This window comes from Vipera berus (assembly GCF_964194415.1).
Source record: "Vipera berus genome assembly, chromosome: 5".
NCBI classification, from domain to species: Eukaryota; Metazoa; Chordata; class Lepidosauria; order Squamata; family Viperidae; genus Vipera; species Vipera berus.
In genome coordinates this window covers 31,316,319-31,333,350 of record NC_138207.1, presented here as the reverse complement: position 1 = coordinate 31,333,350, position 17,032 = coordinate 31,316,319, and the positions used below count along the sequence as shown (strand labels likewise).

Below are 17,032 nucleotides of genomic sequence, written 5' to 3'. Positions count from 1 at the left end.
ACTACCTTTATTGCATTAAGAAATTAATGGGTCCTTCCTCAAATTAGAGACTTTTGGATGGGGGAATAAATTGGGGAAGCTGAAGAAAGAAGTCATTATACTGTATATTCAGGGTTGTTGTATTTATATTGCTTTGTTCTATCTCATCTCTTTTTCCAGTATACTTTAAGACTAATTTTTCAATTATGTATTTTTAGCTACCTCCCTTATATATTCTTACTATACACAAATCAGTCAGAACTTATTTTTAACTGCTAGTTTTGAAAATATTTCTAAATAATATTGATTTGTGTGTACGTATTCTTCATGTCAGACTTGGTTGTACCAGGGCAGCCAATCATATTTCAGAGACATGCTTTGGATAGTCAGGACTCAACTATGAGCTCTAGCATAGAGAGGCTTGCTTCTTCTTTCTCTAGAACTTTTTCTTGGAACCCTATCAAAAATAAATCTAAATTGAGTAAAGTTAGCTTTACATTAATGAGTCTTTGGAGCTAAATTTAATCCCTTGTGGGTGTTCCCATAACATTTTATGTTATATATATATATATATATATATATATATATATATATATATATATATATATATATATATATATATATATATATATATATATATATATATATATATATATATATATATATATATATATATATATATATATATATATATATATATATATATATATATATATATATATATATATATATATCTCAGAAGGGTATGGCTGACTGATGAGAACAAATAAGTTTGAAATGATCATATCTGTCTCCCTTTATTCTTTGTTAGGAAGCCAAAAAAAAATTACACAAATATGAGCTGCCACTGCTGTGGCTACTGCCTGTAGATGGCCTTGGGTTAGGCTGAAAACAGGAAATAAGATTTGTCCTGTGTCGGCTTGGGGATAAAGTAATAAATGAAAATTATATTTAAAATTATAAATTATACTTAATTAAAAAGCAAAGATTCCTTGCAAGGAAAGGAATTAAGAATTAAAATCTCTTCTCTACTGAACATGGATCATGAGATATTTATTTATGTTCCAAACCCCATATTCAGTTCTATAAACCATTTGTAAATTATAAACCATAAAAATCATGGTATTTTGTGTATATTAAAATCTAACAACAAACAAAAATATTGCACAAACAAAACATGGGAAAATTACTTTGATATTCTCAGAAATTTAAATTTTACTTACTAATAAAGTAAGCCAATGCCTCCTGCGTAGCCATTGATATACATATATACATTGCATGATTTGAGCCACACAAATCACAGCCATGAACATACTGAGTGGCAGTTTTCTTCACCTCCACAATAGAATAATAATGATACAGAAATGACATTTGGAATTGTTATGCAGCTTCTAGGAATGATATATTGGTATAATTATGTCCTAAAACTGTTCCATCTGATCCAGGCTGCCTACTTCAGTTGGCAGTTGTCTACTTAGGATTCCAGCAGATGTCTCTGACCATGACTCTCTGCAATTATTTTACTAAAAATACAATATATTTGTATTCAACTTATAGTACCACTTCAGCTCTAACTGAGAAATAAGGTGAGGATGCTAGTGACACAACATCCCATGGGTTATCCTGTATTAATCAATACATAGAGATGAGAACCTTTGATTATTTATATTCAATTATTATCTCTCTCCTTCCTGCTGGCCTTACCTCCCCTCCCTACTGCTCTTGATCTTCCTATGAGATGTAAACTTTTGTCTTTTCCCACTGTTCTATCCCTAATGCAATACCCTCCAAGTGCTTTCAACTCATCTTATCTATAAAATTAAACATACCAAAGAGGTACTGCTTTCTATAGCAACCACTACATTCTGGGCATCTGGTCCATTCATCCTGACTACTTTAGATACCCAAAAATAATGGGTAGATGACAGCTACTCTCTTCCTGCCTTAATAAAATGTAACTACCTTGGGCATACTTAATTATTATATTTTAAATATTTTGAAGCACAGAAAAAACACAATTCAGCAGGAAATATGTATGTAGAAAGAAAGAGAAGAAAAATATAACAGAAAATGAAAGTTGTGCATCTGAAGGTCTTGTTTTGACTTGAAGGAAAACAGTCCCTATCACATGATTATATTGTGTTCAACATCCACACTTCTGGTGGGACAATATTGGAAGAAGGATAGTTTGCCCACTATAGAAGAATGGGTGTTTAAAGTTTCGAATCTTGCAGAAATGTCTAAGATTTCTGCTTATTTGAAAGATCATTCACAGGAAAGATATATTTCAGTTTGGAGGAGATGGATAAATTATATTCAGAACAAATATGGCACTAAAAAGTTCCATTTAGCTTATGAGTAGATTTTAGTGGGATATTGTTATTGGCACGTTGTTTGTAGTTATATTAAAGGGGAGTTAAAGCACATTATGAATTTGGTTAATTGTATATTATGCATAATTTTTATTTAGAATATGATTATTGTAACTATAATCCTGTATTTAGCTCTGGGAAGTGGGGGGGGGAAAGTGGGCGGGTTTGGGGTGGGAGGGATTTGGGGATATATTGTAAAATTTTGTTTTTGTAAAACTCTTTAATAAAAAAAAACATCCACACTTGTGCTAAATGGCAGTTTCTCATATTACAAACAATATGAGCCAACGCCACACTATACAAACCAAAAATATATTACATATGAAAATGTTCAAAATATATAAATAAAATAGTACTGGTTCTGAAGACATCGTGACTGGTCTACATTATAATTATAAGGCATATGGCTTACATTCAAGGGCACTCACTAATCGTAACAGTAAAACAAAATGAGCTGCCACTTGAATTGGTCACATTTATTCAATATTCTTTGAAATGAGCAAAAATCTTGAAACAGATAAGCAGTCAAATAGAGCCACAAAAATCCCACATGTGTAAATTAAGATGCACTATGAGAATTACACAATATTGTAAACAAAAGTAATACTTTACGTTAACATTTGAGAGACAAGCTGTTCAAATTATATTTTTTGTTTGCTTGCACTATTAAAAAAACTGGACTTTTTAAAGAAAATATAATTCCAATACAAAGATCTAATCCTCAGCATTAAGAAATCAACCAAAATTAATTTCAAAGCAACAGGAACAACCCCTTTTTTGCCTTAATAGGCACTTCAATGATAGGTTATTTTTACAAAGCTTACCTTGAATACCATTACAAAAATGACAAACACCAACTCAAGGCCAAATTATAGCAGGTTTCAGGAACATAATACAGAAAGATTATCCATGCACAAAAGAGGGAGAAAGCTAATTCATTCAGTTTAAGAATAATAATTTTTACTAAATTCCTTTTCACAAACACAAACATTTCGGACTTCATTTTTCAATAATGAATATATCAAGTTTTACATTTTTCTAAGTCTACTAAGAATGCTGCCACTGTTACATTAAGGAGAAATTTTCATTGCTTAACATATCATACTCTGCCTGTACTCATCTGAGATTGGTAAAAGCAACAACACACTACTGTTAAGATGAGAGTTTCTAATGCTGAAGTACAGTAAAAGAGAAAGAATAAATTTCACAAATTCAGTTTAAAATATTCCCTTCAAACAAAAAGCTGCAGAAAAACCTGTTCTTAAATAATCTACAGTAAATTCTGGAGCAGCTAAACATTTTAATTTTCATACACTTGCTTCATCTTAAAAATATTGAATTAATTCAGTAGCTCATCCTTTTGAAAAATAATCCCCTCCCCCAAAACAACTGTTAAATAGATTACAAATCTTTTGTTTTAATCAGTGTAACCAAAGGCTTGTCATCAGGGCTGTAATCTTCATAAGCAATTGGGGTTGCATCATACATTGCAGGGCGAGATTTCTTTCCAAATCTAAAATTCAAAAAAAGTAAGTGGAGACAGAAGTCATAGTGGAGTAACACTATGGTAAAAACATCTATCCTCCTGGCACTGATCTAGAAGATCATTATTTTCAACACTTAAAACTTCTAATTCTAAAACTCTACTTCATTATCAAACTTTTATGGTGTAATTCCATATAAGTTAAAGTGCTTATATTGAAATTGTGAAAGCTTATGTGATAAATTATGCAATATAGTTAATCCTAAATTGTACTGTTGCTAGCTACAAATGTGGGTGAGATTCTAAAAATCACACTTTGAAAAAAAAACCACCTCCATTTATATATATAATAACTATGAAAATACGAATCCCAGGCATATCTGTACAGTAGTATAAAGTCCTCAAACTCAGAGTGAGTGTTTGGGGTGGGGAGTTTTTTTATAAATCTTGTTGACTCAGTGCTCTAGCCATGGATTGCATAACGGGGCCACCTGTCCTAGCTAACTGTAATTGCTTTAGTTGTCCCGCATCTCCTTGCATCTCCCCACACCAAACACTCACTCTGATGACGCTGGCAGTGGACCAGCTAAAGCTAAGGTTATTTTAGGTTGTAAATAGTTGTTTTTATTGTTTTTATTATTTTAACAGTAAACAGCTGTTTTGTATTCATCCCGGAATTCAAGGATAGCCAGTTTTGCTTAGTAGTTAAGGCACTAAGCAAAGGTTAAGCAACCATAAATTCTAGTTCTACCTTAGGCAAGTGGAATGTGGGGGCTCATGTGGTTAGAACTGACAATCAGCAAACCTGTATTCAAGACTCAAGTGCTGCTATGTGATGGGATAAGCTCCTGTCATTTGCTCCAGATCCTGCCCACCTAGCAGCTTGAAAGTGAGTAATCTCAAGTAGAGTCAACCAAGCTGGGAACAGACTGATTTCATTAGGGTCTTTCAGGTTTATAACCTAGGCTTGTATATTAAAGATATATAGGAATAAAATGTTACTCTATAGTGATTTAATGATTATATTTTTTATTTAACTACTGCTTGGCCACATGAATATGTTTGTGCCTGAATATGTATACATTAGAAAAATAATATTTTGTTCCTGAGTGTGTATACATTAGGAAAATAATATTAACCAGTCACAAATGACTTGCCTATCGTGTAATGTGGCTACAAAATTGCAGAAGACAAATTACATATTAAAAAGCTTGTATAAGCCAAAGGCAGATAGACAGAACTCAAGACTACAGACAGTAGTATAGGCTTATTTGCTAACGTATTTATTTTTTCATCCTTCAAAATGTTTGCATGCAGAAGCACTCTGTCACGGAGGCTGTTTCTTACAGCATGAATTGGTTTCCCTGTCAAAAAGGGGATTCTGTTTCCCCCAAGCATACCTGGCATGTCGGATAGAAGCAATCGCACTACTGAAATCACTGTCAATGCTCCTGCAGTTGTAGAATTCTTCATAAGCCGGCCTAGATGAACCTTGGTATTCAATACGACTGATGCGACAGATCCCCACAATAAGAATGATCAACATCAGGACAAACGCTACACACAGGGCTCCAATAATGATATACAGAGAATGCCGAGGCATATTTGTCAGACTCTCAGCCACATGCCCTGATTTCCACTGTAGATCTAGAAGGGTGAAAAGGAACAATTGTGGCATTAACAGCACTCCCACTTCCTTGTGGCACAAAAAGCACATCCCACTTTATTCTCTGCTCCTTCTTTTGAAGGCCTTCTAATCTGCATACAGGTCTACAAAACTAGCAAGAACTACAGCTAGACCTTAACTTATGACCACAATTAGGATCAGAATTGCTAAGCAATTGCTAAGTGAATCACAACCAATTTTATGACCTCTTTTGCCACAATTGCTAAGCAAATCACTGCAGTTGTTAAGTGAAGCCCAGTCATTAAGTTAATCGAGCTTCCCCCATTGACTTTGCTTGTTGGAAACTGGCTAAGAATGTCGCATATGGAGATCTCATGATCCTGGGATGCTGCAACCATTGTAAATACATACTGGTTGCCAAGTGCCTGAACTAGGAACACCTGTCCGTGAGGATGCTACAATACCCATTACAGGACTGGTTGTAAGTCATATTTTCAGTGCCATTGTAACTCTGAATGGTTGCTAAAGTCAAGGACTATTTGTATTACAAACTGCATATTCTTTTGCCTCCTCTGCCACTGAAACACCGACTTTGTCCACATTTACTTGGATATTCCTAAATAAAATGGACAATTCCTCACATCATGATTTCAGTATCACTGAAACAGCTTCTAGACCACTTCTTCTCCTGTACACATTTACTTGTATGGTTTCTCCACACAAGTCTAAAAGTGACCTTTGGCCCAAGTTATTGGATTTAGTATCCATTCAGACTACTTTCCAATTAATACTGTATTTGCATTTCTTGTTCTTTCTTATCTGTCAGGAATGAATCTGATAGGTGGAAGAGTAGCTCAAATAAAGTAATGTTCCCTTTTGGGCTACATCTCACCGTTATTTGTTATCTATATTAAACCTGTGAAGTTTTTAAAATATTGGATTAAACTAAGGTTTTGAACTGTTTGCTATCAGAGAAGATCAGCTTCAATAGGCAATAAAGGCATATGGTCCCAGCAATCTATCCCTTTATTAGAAATTGCATAATATTGTCATTACAATACATAATACTGAAGCGCTGCTTAGAATGCATTTTTCAAGGATTATTTTATGACTCAGGATATTAAATCCAGCTGTCAGTCAGCCTATTGTCTATCGCTGAAATAAATTGTCATTCACCCTTGGATAGTTTCCAGGCTGATAACAAAAGACACATTAGAAATGAAAAAAACAACCTTAATTACGCCCCAGGATGCTAACAAAACCTAATATAAATACTACACCACTACAAATATAATTTTTCTGAGCCTTCCCATATTAATCACACTATGGAGGAATTAATGGCCTTTTACCTGTTATATCTATGTGAGTTAGGAAAAAACCTATGTAGAATATTGGTTTATTTTTTGGTTCAAACATACTCAAAAATAAATAATACCATGAAAACTGAGGATGTGAAGATGAACGACTACTGCATGTCATTTCTTAGAACACAGCAGCTTGGAAGAATGAATTTTATGAACAAGAGTTATTTCCTCAAGCTTTTCATACCACTACCCAGTAGTAAACGTGGATTGAGGATGAAGTACTGTATCTCTAGGACTTAATTCATTTGTTCTATTTATCAACAGGGTAAAATGGGAAAAGATGAGCTATTTCTATTCAGTTAATCTGAACATTCAGGTATTCATTATAAAATCTACAGCCAGCAGCACAATTCTTATCTCTTTTTATTTACACTAACTTTTATGTTCTCCCTTCTCTTGAAAACTAGACATCACTCCAAAATGGTAGAAAGCATTGTTGTAAAGGAGACATGCATAAGATAATGTCCAAATGCACCATACATGATCTGTGGAAATTTTAATACCAGTGTTGGTTTTCAAGCAATAATTAATAGAAAATACCAGAGCAGTGAACTAGAAGTAATATAAAACTAACCCACGTAGTACTTATGTGACAAGAAAAACAGAACAGCAGAAAGATCATGACTTCTTTTGTTAAGAAGTCTTAAAATTATGGCCTAGTTGAAAATCATGGTCAATGGTAAAATAAGTGATTCCCTTAAGTAACACCAGCTGCCTGCAATTAGTGCAGGTTCAAGTCCCACCAGGCTCAAGGTTGACTCAGCCTTCCATCCGTCCGAGGTAGGTAAAATGAGGACCCAGATTGTTGGGAGCAATAAGCTGACTTTGTAATAATGCCGCTTGGGGGGGGCGAAAGCCCTAATAAGCAGGCATATACATATAATGAAGGCTATTGCTAAGCACATTGATTTGTGCTTTAAATTGTAAGCCGCCCTGAGTCTTCGGAGAAGGGCGGGATATAAATGGGATTAAAATATATATATATACAATGGAGATAAAATGAATGCTTTATATATCATATAGTACTCCCATTGGCTAAACATAAATCTAAATTTGTAAGTATGGCTATTGTAAATACTAATTCTTTTTTTCTTCCTAGCGTACTTTTAATTTCTTTTGGGCACGTAATCCTTTGCTACAGTTTAACAAAAAACATTATTTTTGGAATGATTCGTATACAAATCCTAACATACTTGATTTTGGACTGCAATTAATGCTAGGTAGTAAATGTGGCCCCTACAGTCCCCTCAAAGCCCTTTCCCTTTCATCCTTCCAGAGAGCACTTGAAACCTGGCTCTTTATGGGGACAAGCCAAGGCCAGGGAAGGAAGATTGAATGACTTGGATGTCTGCTGGTGAGGTAGATCTGGCTGGAGGAGCTGGAAAAGGTGAGCCCTTTTCATCACTGGAGGGAGGGGTCCCTTGGGACATGCTGGGATGAGGAGCAGGGATGCATTTTTCCTTGCAATATATGGCTCTCTTTGTTCCCCCTCCCCTCAGCAAAGTGGCAGGTCAGTCAAGAAAAAGGAGGAAGGATTTCTGAGGGCAACAGTTATAGAACCAGGACTCAAGGCTAACTTGCAGAATGCCAGGACCCATGCCCCATACCCAATTTTACCCAACTGAAGGTTACAAACAAATAGGTATTAGAATTTTAATAGTATATAGATCTGAGGATATGTGCCATAATTGTGTGATGAAAATTACAAATGGATTCACTTCTTTATATAAGTAATAAGCAAACTAGAAAAGATTCTATTTTTTTAGTTTAATATCATCTCATAAAAAGTTATGTGGTTCTTTTAAATTTCAGCAGGAGTGGGTGCTTTTCAACACATATTAAAATGTCTACGCAATTTACAGGACAATTTTGCTTTGTTAATTGATTAACTGATTTAATTGAAGTCACTTGCAAACTACCTATAGTTTATATACCAACACTACGTCTGCCATTTATAATATCCTATGAAATAAATAAAATTAAAAAACAATCCATAAAATCAGAGACAACTCTAAAAGGGTATCACTTTATAGTTTTTACATATGCATGGAATAAAAAAACCAATCTCAGCTATTAAAAATCTGGGCAGACAATAACATATGCATTCCCAGGATATTTCTAACAGTGGTTCCTGGAAGCTTAACATAGATTAGATTAGACAGACTATTCTAACATTGTCTTGATCCACACATGCTTTCTTGTAAGTATTTGCTACTTACTATTATTTTAAAACAAAACTGCATTAAATGTCTGGGACTATAATTTTGTAGGAAAGCCTTTTCCAAATCTTCAGGAATTTCAACTATATTCAGACATGAAGTCTGTAAAGAACTAGTTGTAGTATTATGGAAGACATACTGTGCAGAGTTTCTTGCTATGACATTACATACTCCTGCTAACTCTATTTGATTAAATACTAAAATAAATATGTTGCATACAAACAATACTTCTGTGGTTCAATGTACTATTAGTAGTAATAAATACACTTACGTATTTCACAGTTTGCACCAACCCATCCACGTGGACAATGACAACTATATCCATTAGATTGGTCTATGCACAGTCCTCCATGGCGACAAGGGTTACTCTCACAGTCATTTATGTTGATGTCACATTCTTCCCCTTAAAACAGGTAAGAAAGACAGTTTTCTATTGCAACTGTAGAAGCAAAATAGTATACACGATCTCCTTCTATAGGTATATCTTTCTATATCATTTCAATTTGTATATCTATTTCTTGTTGGAAGCAATTTCACCTGTATTCTTCTTTTTGTCAGCTATCACTTTCATTTCATATTATTAGCTTCTAAAACATCAGCCCAAGATATCCCCAGGGTTGCGTAAGAGATTAAAACAATAACAATGACAAGAAAGCCAAAAATCTGCAAAGCAATCAAACTTCTACAACAACAACTTTATTGATTAGCCCTTGGACCATATCAAAGTGCAAATTTCCAGCACAAATTGTTACTAAAATTTGATACAAGCAATTTAAAATGGAATTAGAATAAAATACGATTTAAAATGAAATGGTAATAAAATACAATCTAAAATGAAATTGTAATTATGTACAATAATTTAAGATATAAATAAAATATGATAAAATTATATTTCGGAGTTGCTTTTGCAATCTACCCCAATCAGCCCCACATATGCAGATCTCAAGTGGACCATTTTGTTTAGGTACTATGCTACATTAAATGTTATTTTCAAGTTCTGGCCAGACATAAGGTAAGTTGTTTTGATATGGGGATCCCAATGGGTCATTCATTTGGTATATAGACCAAGATACCTGTCTCTCACCCTCTTATACAGGCAACAGTCAAATAGAATGTGAGCCAGGTCTTCTACTTCTGCTGCTCCACAAATGCAGAGACGTTCATTATAGGGTATAGCATGAAATCTCCCATATCTGACCATTGTGTCAAGCTGTTTGAATCTCGCTCGTGTAAATATCTCCCTGAGATATTTTGGGAGTTGTGACTTTTTTCCCAAATTGGTGTTGTTCAGTTGTATTGGTTGCATTTCCTATAACGTCTAGTTATAGGATTAGTTAGGTTTAGTAAGTTTCAAGGATGGTGTTTTAAAGGACCAGAACAGATGTGGCAGTAGAAATCTTGTGGTTGGATTCCTTATATTTTTGATACAGGTAGTCCTCAACTTACAACTGAAACTGGGGCCAGAATTTCTGATGTTAAGTTGTAAGTCACTTTCTTCAGTGACATTGTAACTTTGAGCAGTCACTAAACAAATGCTTGTAAATTGAAGACTACCTGTACTTTGAAACATGTGCCAAAGTACTATCCTTTCCCGCCCCCCCAAAAAACCTTACCCAAATCTGAATCAACCCAGAATTGTGAAAAGGTTCTCTTGAAGCAGGCATGTCAAACTCACATCACGTGACATCACGCAACATATTGCGACTTTTTCCCCATTGCTGGCAATGGGGTGGGCGCGGTTTTAGTATGACGCATCTGGCCTGCAGGCCGGCAGTTTGACATGCCGGTCTTGAAGCAGTAAATATGCCAATCAGTCAGAAAGAGATTAAAGAATCAGTTAGCATAAATAAAAAGAAGGATACAGTTGTAAATGGCAACCTTAATTGAGTTCCCTTTATTTTTCGGACCATAAGACGCACTTTTCCCCAAAAAAAGTGGGGGGAAAAACGAGGTGCGTCTTATGGTCCGAAGGTAAGCGAAAACTCTTGTCTCCCATTCAGTCAATGCCGTCCATCAGCTCCATTGGAGAGATGTGATTGAATGAAGATGTGGAATTCTCTGCCCCTCCCCGCGCGCACCCATTTTCTTCCTTTTACTTCGCCGCTAAAGAAATAGTTTTTGCTAAACTAAACCTCATAGGCCAAATCCCAATAATTCTCCGGTTTCGTATTGCTGGCGACTTGCCCCAGCAAAGTCGTGAGGAGTTGTCCCTGCAGGTTTCTCGGCGAAGTTTCTCGGAAGTGATTTCCCATTTGCAAGAGTAATAATTGTTTGAAATTGCTTTGGCATCTTAGAAAACCTATTCAGGGAAAAGAAACTATTGATACCTTAAATTTTGGCCAGCAGCTGAAGTGCGTTCAAAACCCCTGCAAGAAAGCAGCTTCTCATCCTGGCGGGGTGGGGGAAGGGCGGCAAATAAGTTCTTTGTTTCTAATGCATCTTTTCTTCCTTCCCCCCTGAGCACTTCGCCCCCCCCCACATTCCTCGCCTCTCCTCCTTCCTCGGCTCTCAACGCAGCCCTGCTGCGTATACACGTGCACCAAGACATGCAACCCACTGGGTGGAGGGTGGGGGTGGGGAAGCCAGTACGCTGAGCTGCTGACCAGCCAATAGAAATGCAGGTTCCTGACGCGGCGAGGGCAGGGTGCGTAGAGAAAGAATCGTGAGGGTTGTTCTCATGCCGCGGGAGAAGTGTGCGTTTGAGGAGAGCTACCGGTAATTCACACGTTTGCGGGCTCCCAGCAGAAAAGAGCAGGACGGATTCTTTCTTTCTTTCTTTCTTCCTTTCACTCTCTCTCTCTCTCTCTCTCTCTCTCTCCCTTCCTTCCTTCCTTCCTTCCTTTCACTCTCTCTTTCTCTCTTCCTTCCTTCCTTTCTTCCTTCCTTCCTTTCACTCTCTCTCTCAAAAAATGTGGCATTAGCAATGCCTTAGATGGAACTGAAGATAATGTCATATATGAAGATAGTGAAGAAAGCGATATAGGTGATTGTGAGCAACAGAGCTTCCTAAATTCTGACACTAGTGAGGATGAGTTTTTAGGGTTTCCAGGAAACTAGAAAAGTGCTTGAGCCTCTAAGTCTTTCCTCATTTGTTAATGGAAATGAGGATGGTTCTTAACACCACTGTTGAGTTTACGCTGTTAAACATTACAGTATTTTGCTTTATTATAATAAATATTTTAGTATACTGGTACTATTTGGTTCAGAATATATTTTTTTTCTTGTTTTCCTGCTCTAAAAACTGGGTGCGTCTTATGGTCAGGTGCGTCTTATGGTCCGAGAAATACGGTAATACATTTTACATTTACTTTACTCCTGCATTTTTATAATTATCTCTGCATATTGTGCAATTTTCAAAAAACGTACCTGTAAATCCAGGTGCACAGATACAAGTAGTGTTAAGCCCTTCACTGTCACAAGTCCCACCATTCTGACAGCTGATGTTTACACAAGGATCTTTGTATAATTCACAGTGTTTTCCTGAGAATAATAGATGAAAAATTATTTAGTATTTCCTTGCTCTTTTTGATCAACATTCAAAAGTCTTTGTTTTTCCCTTTATTTTTTGTGTCAAACATAATATATGCACATAGGCTGCTTAAGTAGATGTATGTTGTTGTTAGTTGCAAAGTCATATCCAACCTAATGAGACCCCATGGACAACATTTCTCCAGGCCTTCCTGTCCTCTACTATCTTCTGGAGTCCATTTAGGGTCGCGCCTACTGCTTCAGTGACTCCATCCAGCCACCTCATTCTCTGTCATCCCCTTCTTTTCTTGCCCTCCTTCTTTCCCAGCATTAGGCTCTTCTCCAGTGAGTCCTTCCTTCTCATTAGGTGGCCAAAGTATTTGAGTTTCAACTTCAGGATCTGGCCTTCTAAAGAGCAGTCAGGGTTGATCTCCTCTAGGACTGACCAGTTTGATCACCTTGCAGTCCAAGGGACTCGCAGGAGTCTTTCCAGCACCATAGTTCAAAGACCTCAATTCTCTGGTGCTCAGCCTTTCTTATGGTCCAACTTTCACTGCCATATATTGCAACTGGGAAGACCACAGCCTTGACTATACGGACTTTTGTTGACAGAGTGATGTTTCTGCTTTTTAGTGTGCTGTCTAGATTTGCCATGGCTTACCTCTCCAGGAGCAAGCATATTTTAATTTCTTGGCTGCAGTCCCCATCTGTGGTGATCTTGGAGCCCAGGAAAATAAAATCTGTCACTACCTCCATTTCTTCCCCATCTATTTGCCAGGAATTGAGAGAGCCAAATGCCATGATCTTGGTTTTCTTAATGTTCAGTTTCAAAAGCAGATGTATACTGAATGACAAACTGCTTCTATTTGCACATTTAATTGCTACTCTCCATTTCATATAATTTTCTTTTTAGGTCAAAGAACAATCTTTCATCCTAATCAGAAAAATTCATTAATTGTGTTCCAAAGTCGAGGCAATTATCAATTTACAATTGTTAATTTAGGCCACTAGTATAATAGTCTAAGGGGAAAATGCTGTTCCATCCAAATTTGTTTAGCACTAGAGTCTGAAATATCCACAAAAAGATTTATCTGGCAAATGGTGAAATTTAAATTATGCACATATATTTATTACGCGGGTTTACAGTAATCTATAAATTTATTTCTACTAAAATATAATATTGCTCACCTTCATACTCAGGAAGACATACACAGTCATAGCTATTGACAAGGTCTCGGCAGGTAGCTCCATTCTGACAAGGGGCTGAAAGACACTCATTATATTCCTCCTCACAGTAAAGACCATGATAACCTAAAAGCAGAACAGAAAGAAGAAGAAAAAAAATATATGGTACAAATGTGTTTGCCAGAAAATGGTAGAGTTCTTCTCATAAATGAGATGAAAATTCTATTTATGAAAATGCCCAGATATAGCTTTAAAATACTTCTGAATGGACATTAAAAGTTTTGGACCTTAAATAGATATTCTTGATTATTTTATATGTTAAATAGCCATAAATACATTTATCCCTTGAAGAAAAACCTCACAAGCTTTATTAGAAATCAGAGACTATTCAGTTTCTTGTGAAATAATATTTTTGCAGAAATCATTCTTTCATTGCAATTGGCATAATGTGAAGTATGCAGAAATCATAGCAGCATCGCTTTATATTGAAATTAGTTCTCATATCAACATATAATTCAATAGAGAATGTTTAAATGTACATAAAGATTTATAGTCAAGTATTCTCATCCTTAAGGCAGATAAGGGCAGGGAACTATGAATGTAAAGTTTCCATTGTACCATTGTACAATAGGTCAATGGTCAATAGAACAAGCAGGAAAATTTAACAGTTCAGAAAGTGTTACTAATGTGTTTTACCAAATTTCAGTTAGCATATAATATGCACAGCTCAATAAACTATGCTGATTGCACATTCATAGACTGAGTTCATATATCACATTAAACCACATTGTGGTTTTTCTGCCTATGGGTTAACATGCTTTATGAAGCTAGGCACTGTAATTAATGAAACATGATTTGTGGCAAGCATTGTGTGAACCCAGACAATCATGATTTATTCAAGAAATCATAGCTAAGGAAGCTTCACTAGCATGATGTCTGAAGTAGGTCAAATTATTTTTTTAATACTAGAAACTATTTTTATTTTCCACCACATATTGGCTATGTTTACACATCACCCAAAGCATGTGAACTCAGCTGTGGTTTGTGAGATAAGTATAATTTATCCAGAGTAATAGAGTGAAGGTAATAATTGCTTAACCTAATATCATTCATAAGATATGTTTTTATTCCTATCAACACTGACCTAATATTCTCTCTTCATATATTGGAGCAACACTGACTAACCATTATAGTAGCACAATCGTATCTTTATTAGTTTAGTTCAGGATTTTCTTGCTAGTTCTGTTTGTGCAGCTGACATTACAGATGAATTGTGGCTGTCATTGCACTTAATTAGATTTCAGTTCCTGGTCATTGTGTATATTTAAATGAGTAGATCTTTCATTTTTCCACACATATCATTCATGCAAGATATTTTGCAACTAAAATGTGAAACCACCACTATCAATAAATACAGTGGTATAATGTATTTTTCTTCAGTAAACATGGACTGAATTAAAATGACCCCCCCAATGCAATTGTACACAGATGTGCATAAATATCACCAATCCACTCCATTCTCCCAATTACACCTAAAAATAGATACACAATCCTATAAATTCTATTCCTCAAAGCAATTTCTTTATATTAGAATATTCCCTAGAGAAACTGGGAGAGAAATTAGTAGCTCCTATAATAAAAGTAGACTGTCTGGGTACCAATATAAATATGATAAGGATGGAGGAGGAAGAGAAGTCGAATATATTAGATTTCTTTTTTTTTGTACTCTTGTCCTCTTAACACAGACTTGACATAAAACCTTTTTGTATAATTAATTCAATATTAATTAGACTGTCCTGTTACAATAGATATAAAATCTTTATACTTATTATTCTCTACCACTAACATCTTATCTGAAGAAAAAAAATAATTGGCAGCCCTTTTAAGCCACCTGAACCCTCAATCTATGAGTGGAATGTTGGACTATGGGTATGCATTGCAGAACAGAATAATTTATACTTTTCATGATCATTATCTTATTAATTTCAAGTGAAATTCTGGAGAGCAAGAGAAATCTTGGGGAGAAAAGTAAATGGAGTTCCTTGTCTTAAAAATCAGCAAACATCCAAGTATTTATTTTTATAGTACAGATACAGTATAAATCTAGTAATATGATGGTGATTGGGGCAGAAGGCACTTCCAGCCTTATATATACAAATATATACAAAGCTGCACTCTGGGCCCTTTAATAGAAACTATGTAATTCTGGAGAAGAGGAAGCAGAGAATAACTATTTAATTCTATCTTGATTTCCTATTTATGGATTAAACACTACAAAATATTCTTAATGTAAAAGGTAAATGTTCCCCCGCACAGGTGTGCTAGTCGTTTCCGACTCTAGGGGCCGGGGCTCATCTCCGTTTCAAAGCCGAAGAGCCAGTGCTTGTCCGAGGACGTCTCCATGGTCATATGGCCGGCATGACTAGACGCCAAAGGCGCACGGAACGCTGTTACCTTCCCACCGGAGTGGTCCCTAACCCACTGAGCCAACGCGTCCCTTATATTCTTAATGTTGTTCATATTATATCTAGCTGAATTATTTTGATTGGATCAAGATTTTGCTCTTAGAAAACTGCTACTTATTTAACAAATACTAATTTTGAATACAAGCAAGTCGGTTTTATAGGGCAATTGGACATAGATCACATGTTACATCAATAGAAATGCCTTTTTCTCTCCACCAGAGGGCGGCTTCACCCTATCTCATTTTTTTTTTCAAGAAAGAAGGTCACAAAAGTATATTCCTCTGCCACAAACAAACTGAATCCTGATCTTTTGAACCCAATTGCAAAACCAATATGAAATGTAACCACAGATGAAATGCAAAGGACGTTTTTCCTCCATAAAACTTTAAAGTACTGGTGTTGTTTTTAAGAAGAGTTTTAACAGAGATCTTGCAAGAGATTTTTAAAAATTCAGAGCTGTCCTAACCCTTTCCTTTGTACAATAATGTTCGCATAGACCTCTGCTTTCAATTACAACAGTACAATTCTGCCTTTGGGAGGAAAAACAGAAGTATTTGCACACATGACAGAAAGGACCCAAAATTTCTCCTCACCTTCAAGCACAGATTTATATAAAAGAGCTTAGAGACCCTGAAGAAATGAAAGAACAGGCTGTTCACAGAATATGCATGTCCCTGATCACACACAGCATGCCTTTGACTGATTGTATGGCTAGAACTATAAGTTCATTCACATTTTGCTGTTCTTTTTTTACTGGGTACACAATAACTATTGCAGGAAAACTTGGTTGACAACAAGATGGCAACAGAGCGGCTAAGGTGTGTTTGTTTAATCACTCTAGCTGTTTGAAGAGAAGGACTAGGGGAACAT

The 17,032-nt window shown here is 35.8% G+C and overlaps 1 protein-coding gene across 2 annotated transcripts in view; it reads right to left on the bottom strand.

Annotated features, from left to right (window-relative positions):
* Positions 1-3,752: 3,752 nt before the first annotated feature.
* Positions 3,753-17,032, bottom strand: part of DNER (delta/notch like EGF repeat containing) — a gene marked incomplete at both ends in the record, with an annotated part of 134,172 nt that continues 120,892 nt past the window's right edge. For both annotated transcript variants that reach the window (XM_081330008.1, XM_081330009.1), the window contains 5 exons: positions 3,753-3,864; positions 5,235-5,481; positions 9,316-9,447; positions 12,411-12,524; positions 13,701-13,823. In XM_081330008.1, coding sequence (XP_081186134.1) covers positions 3,753-3,864; positions 5,235-5,481; positions 9,316-9,447; positions 12,411-12,524; positions 13,701-13,823 — 728 coding nt within the window. The remainder of the gene's footprint in view (positions 3,865-5,234; positions 5,482-9,315; positions 9,448-12,410; positions 12,525-13,700; positions 13,824-17,032) is intronic.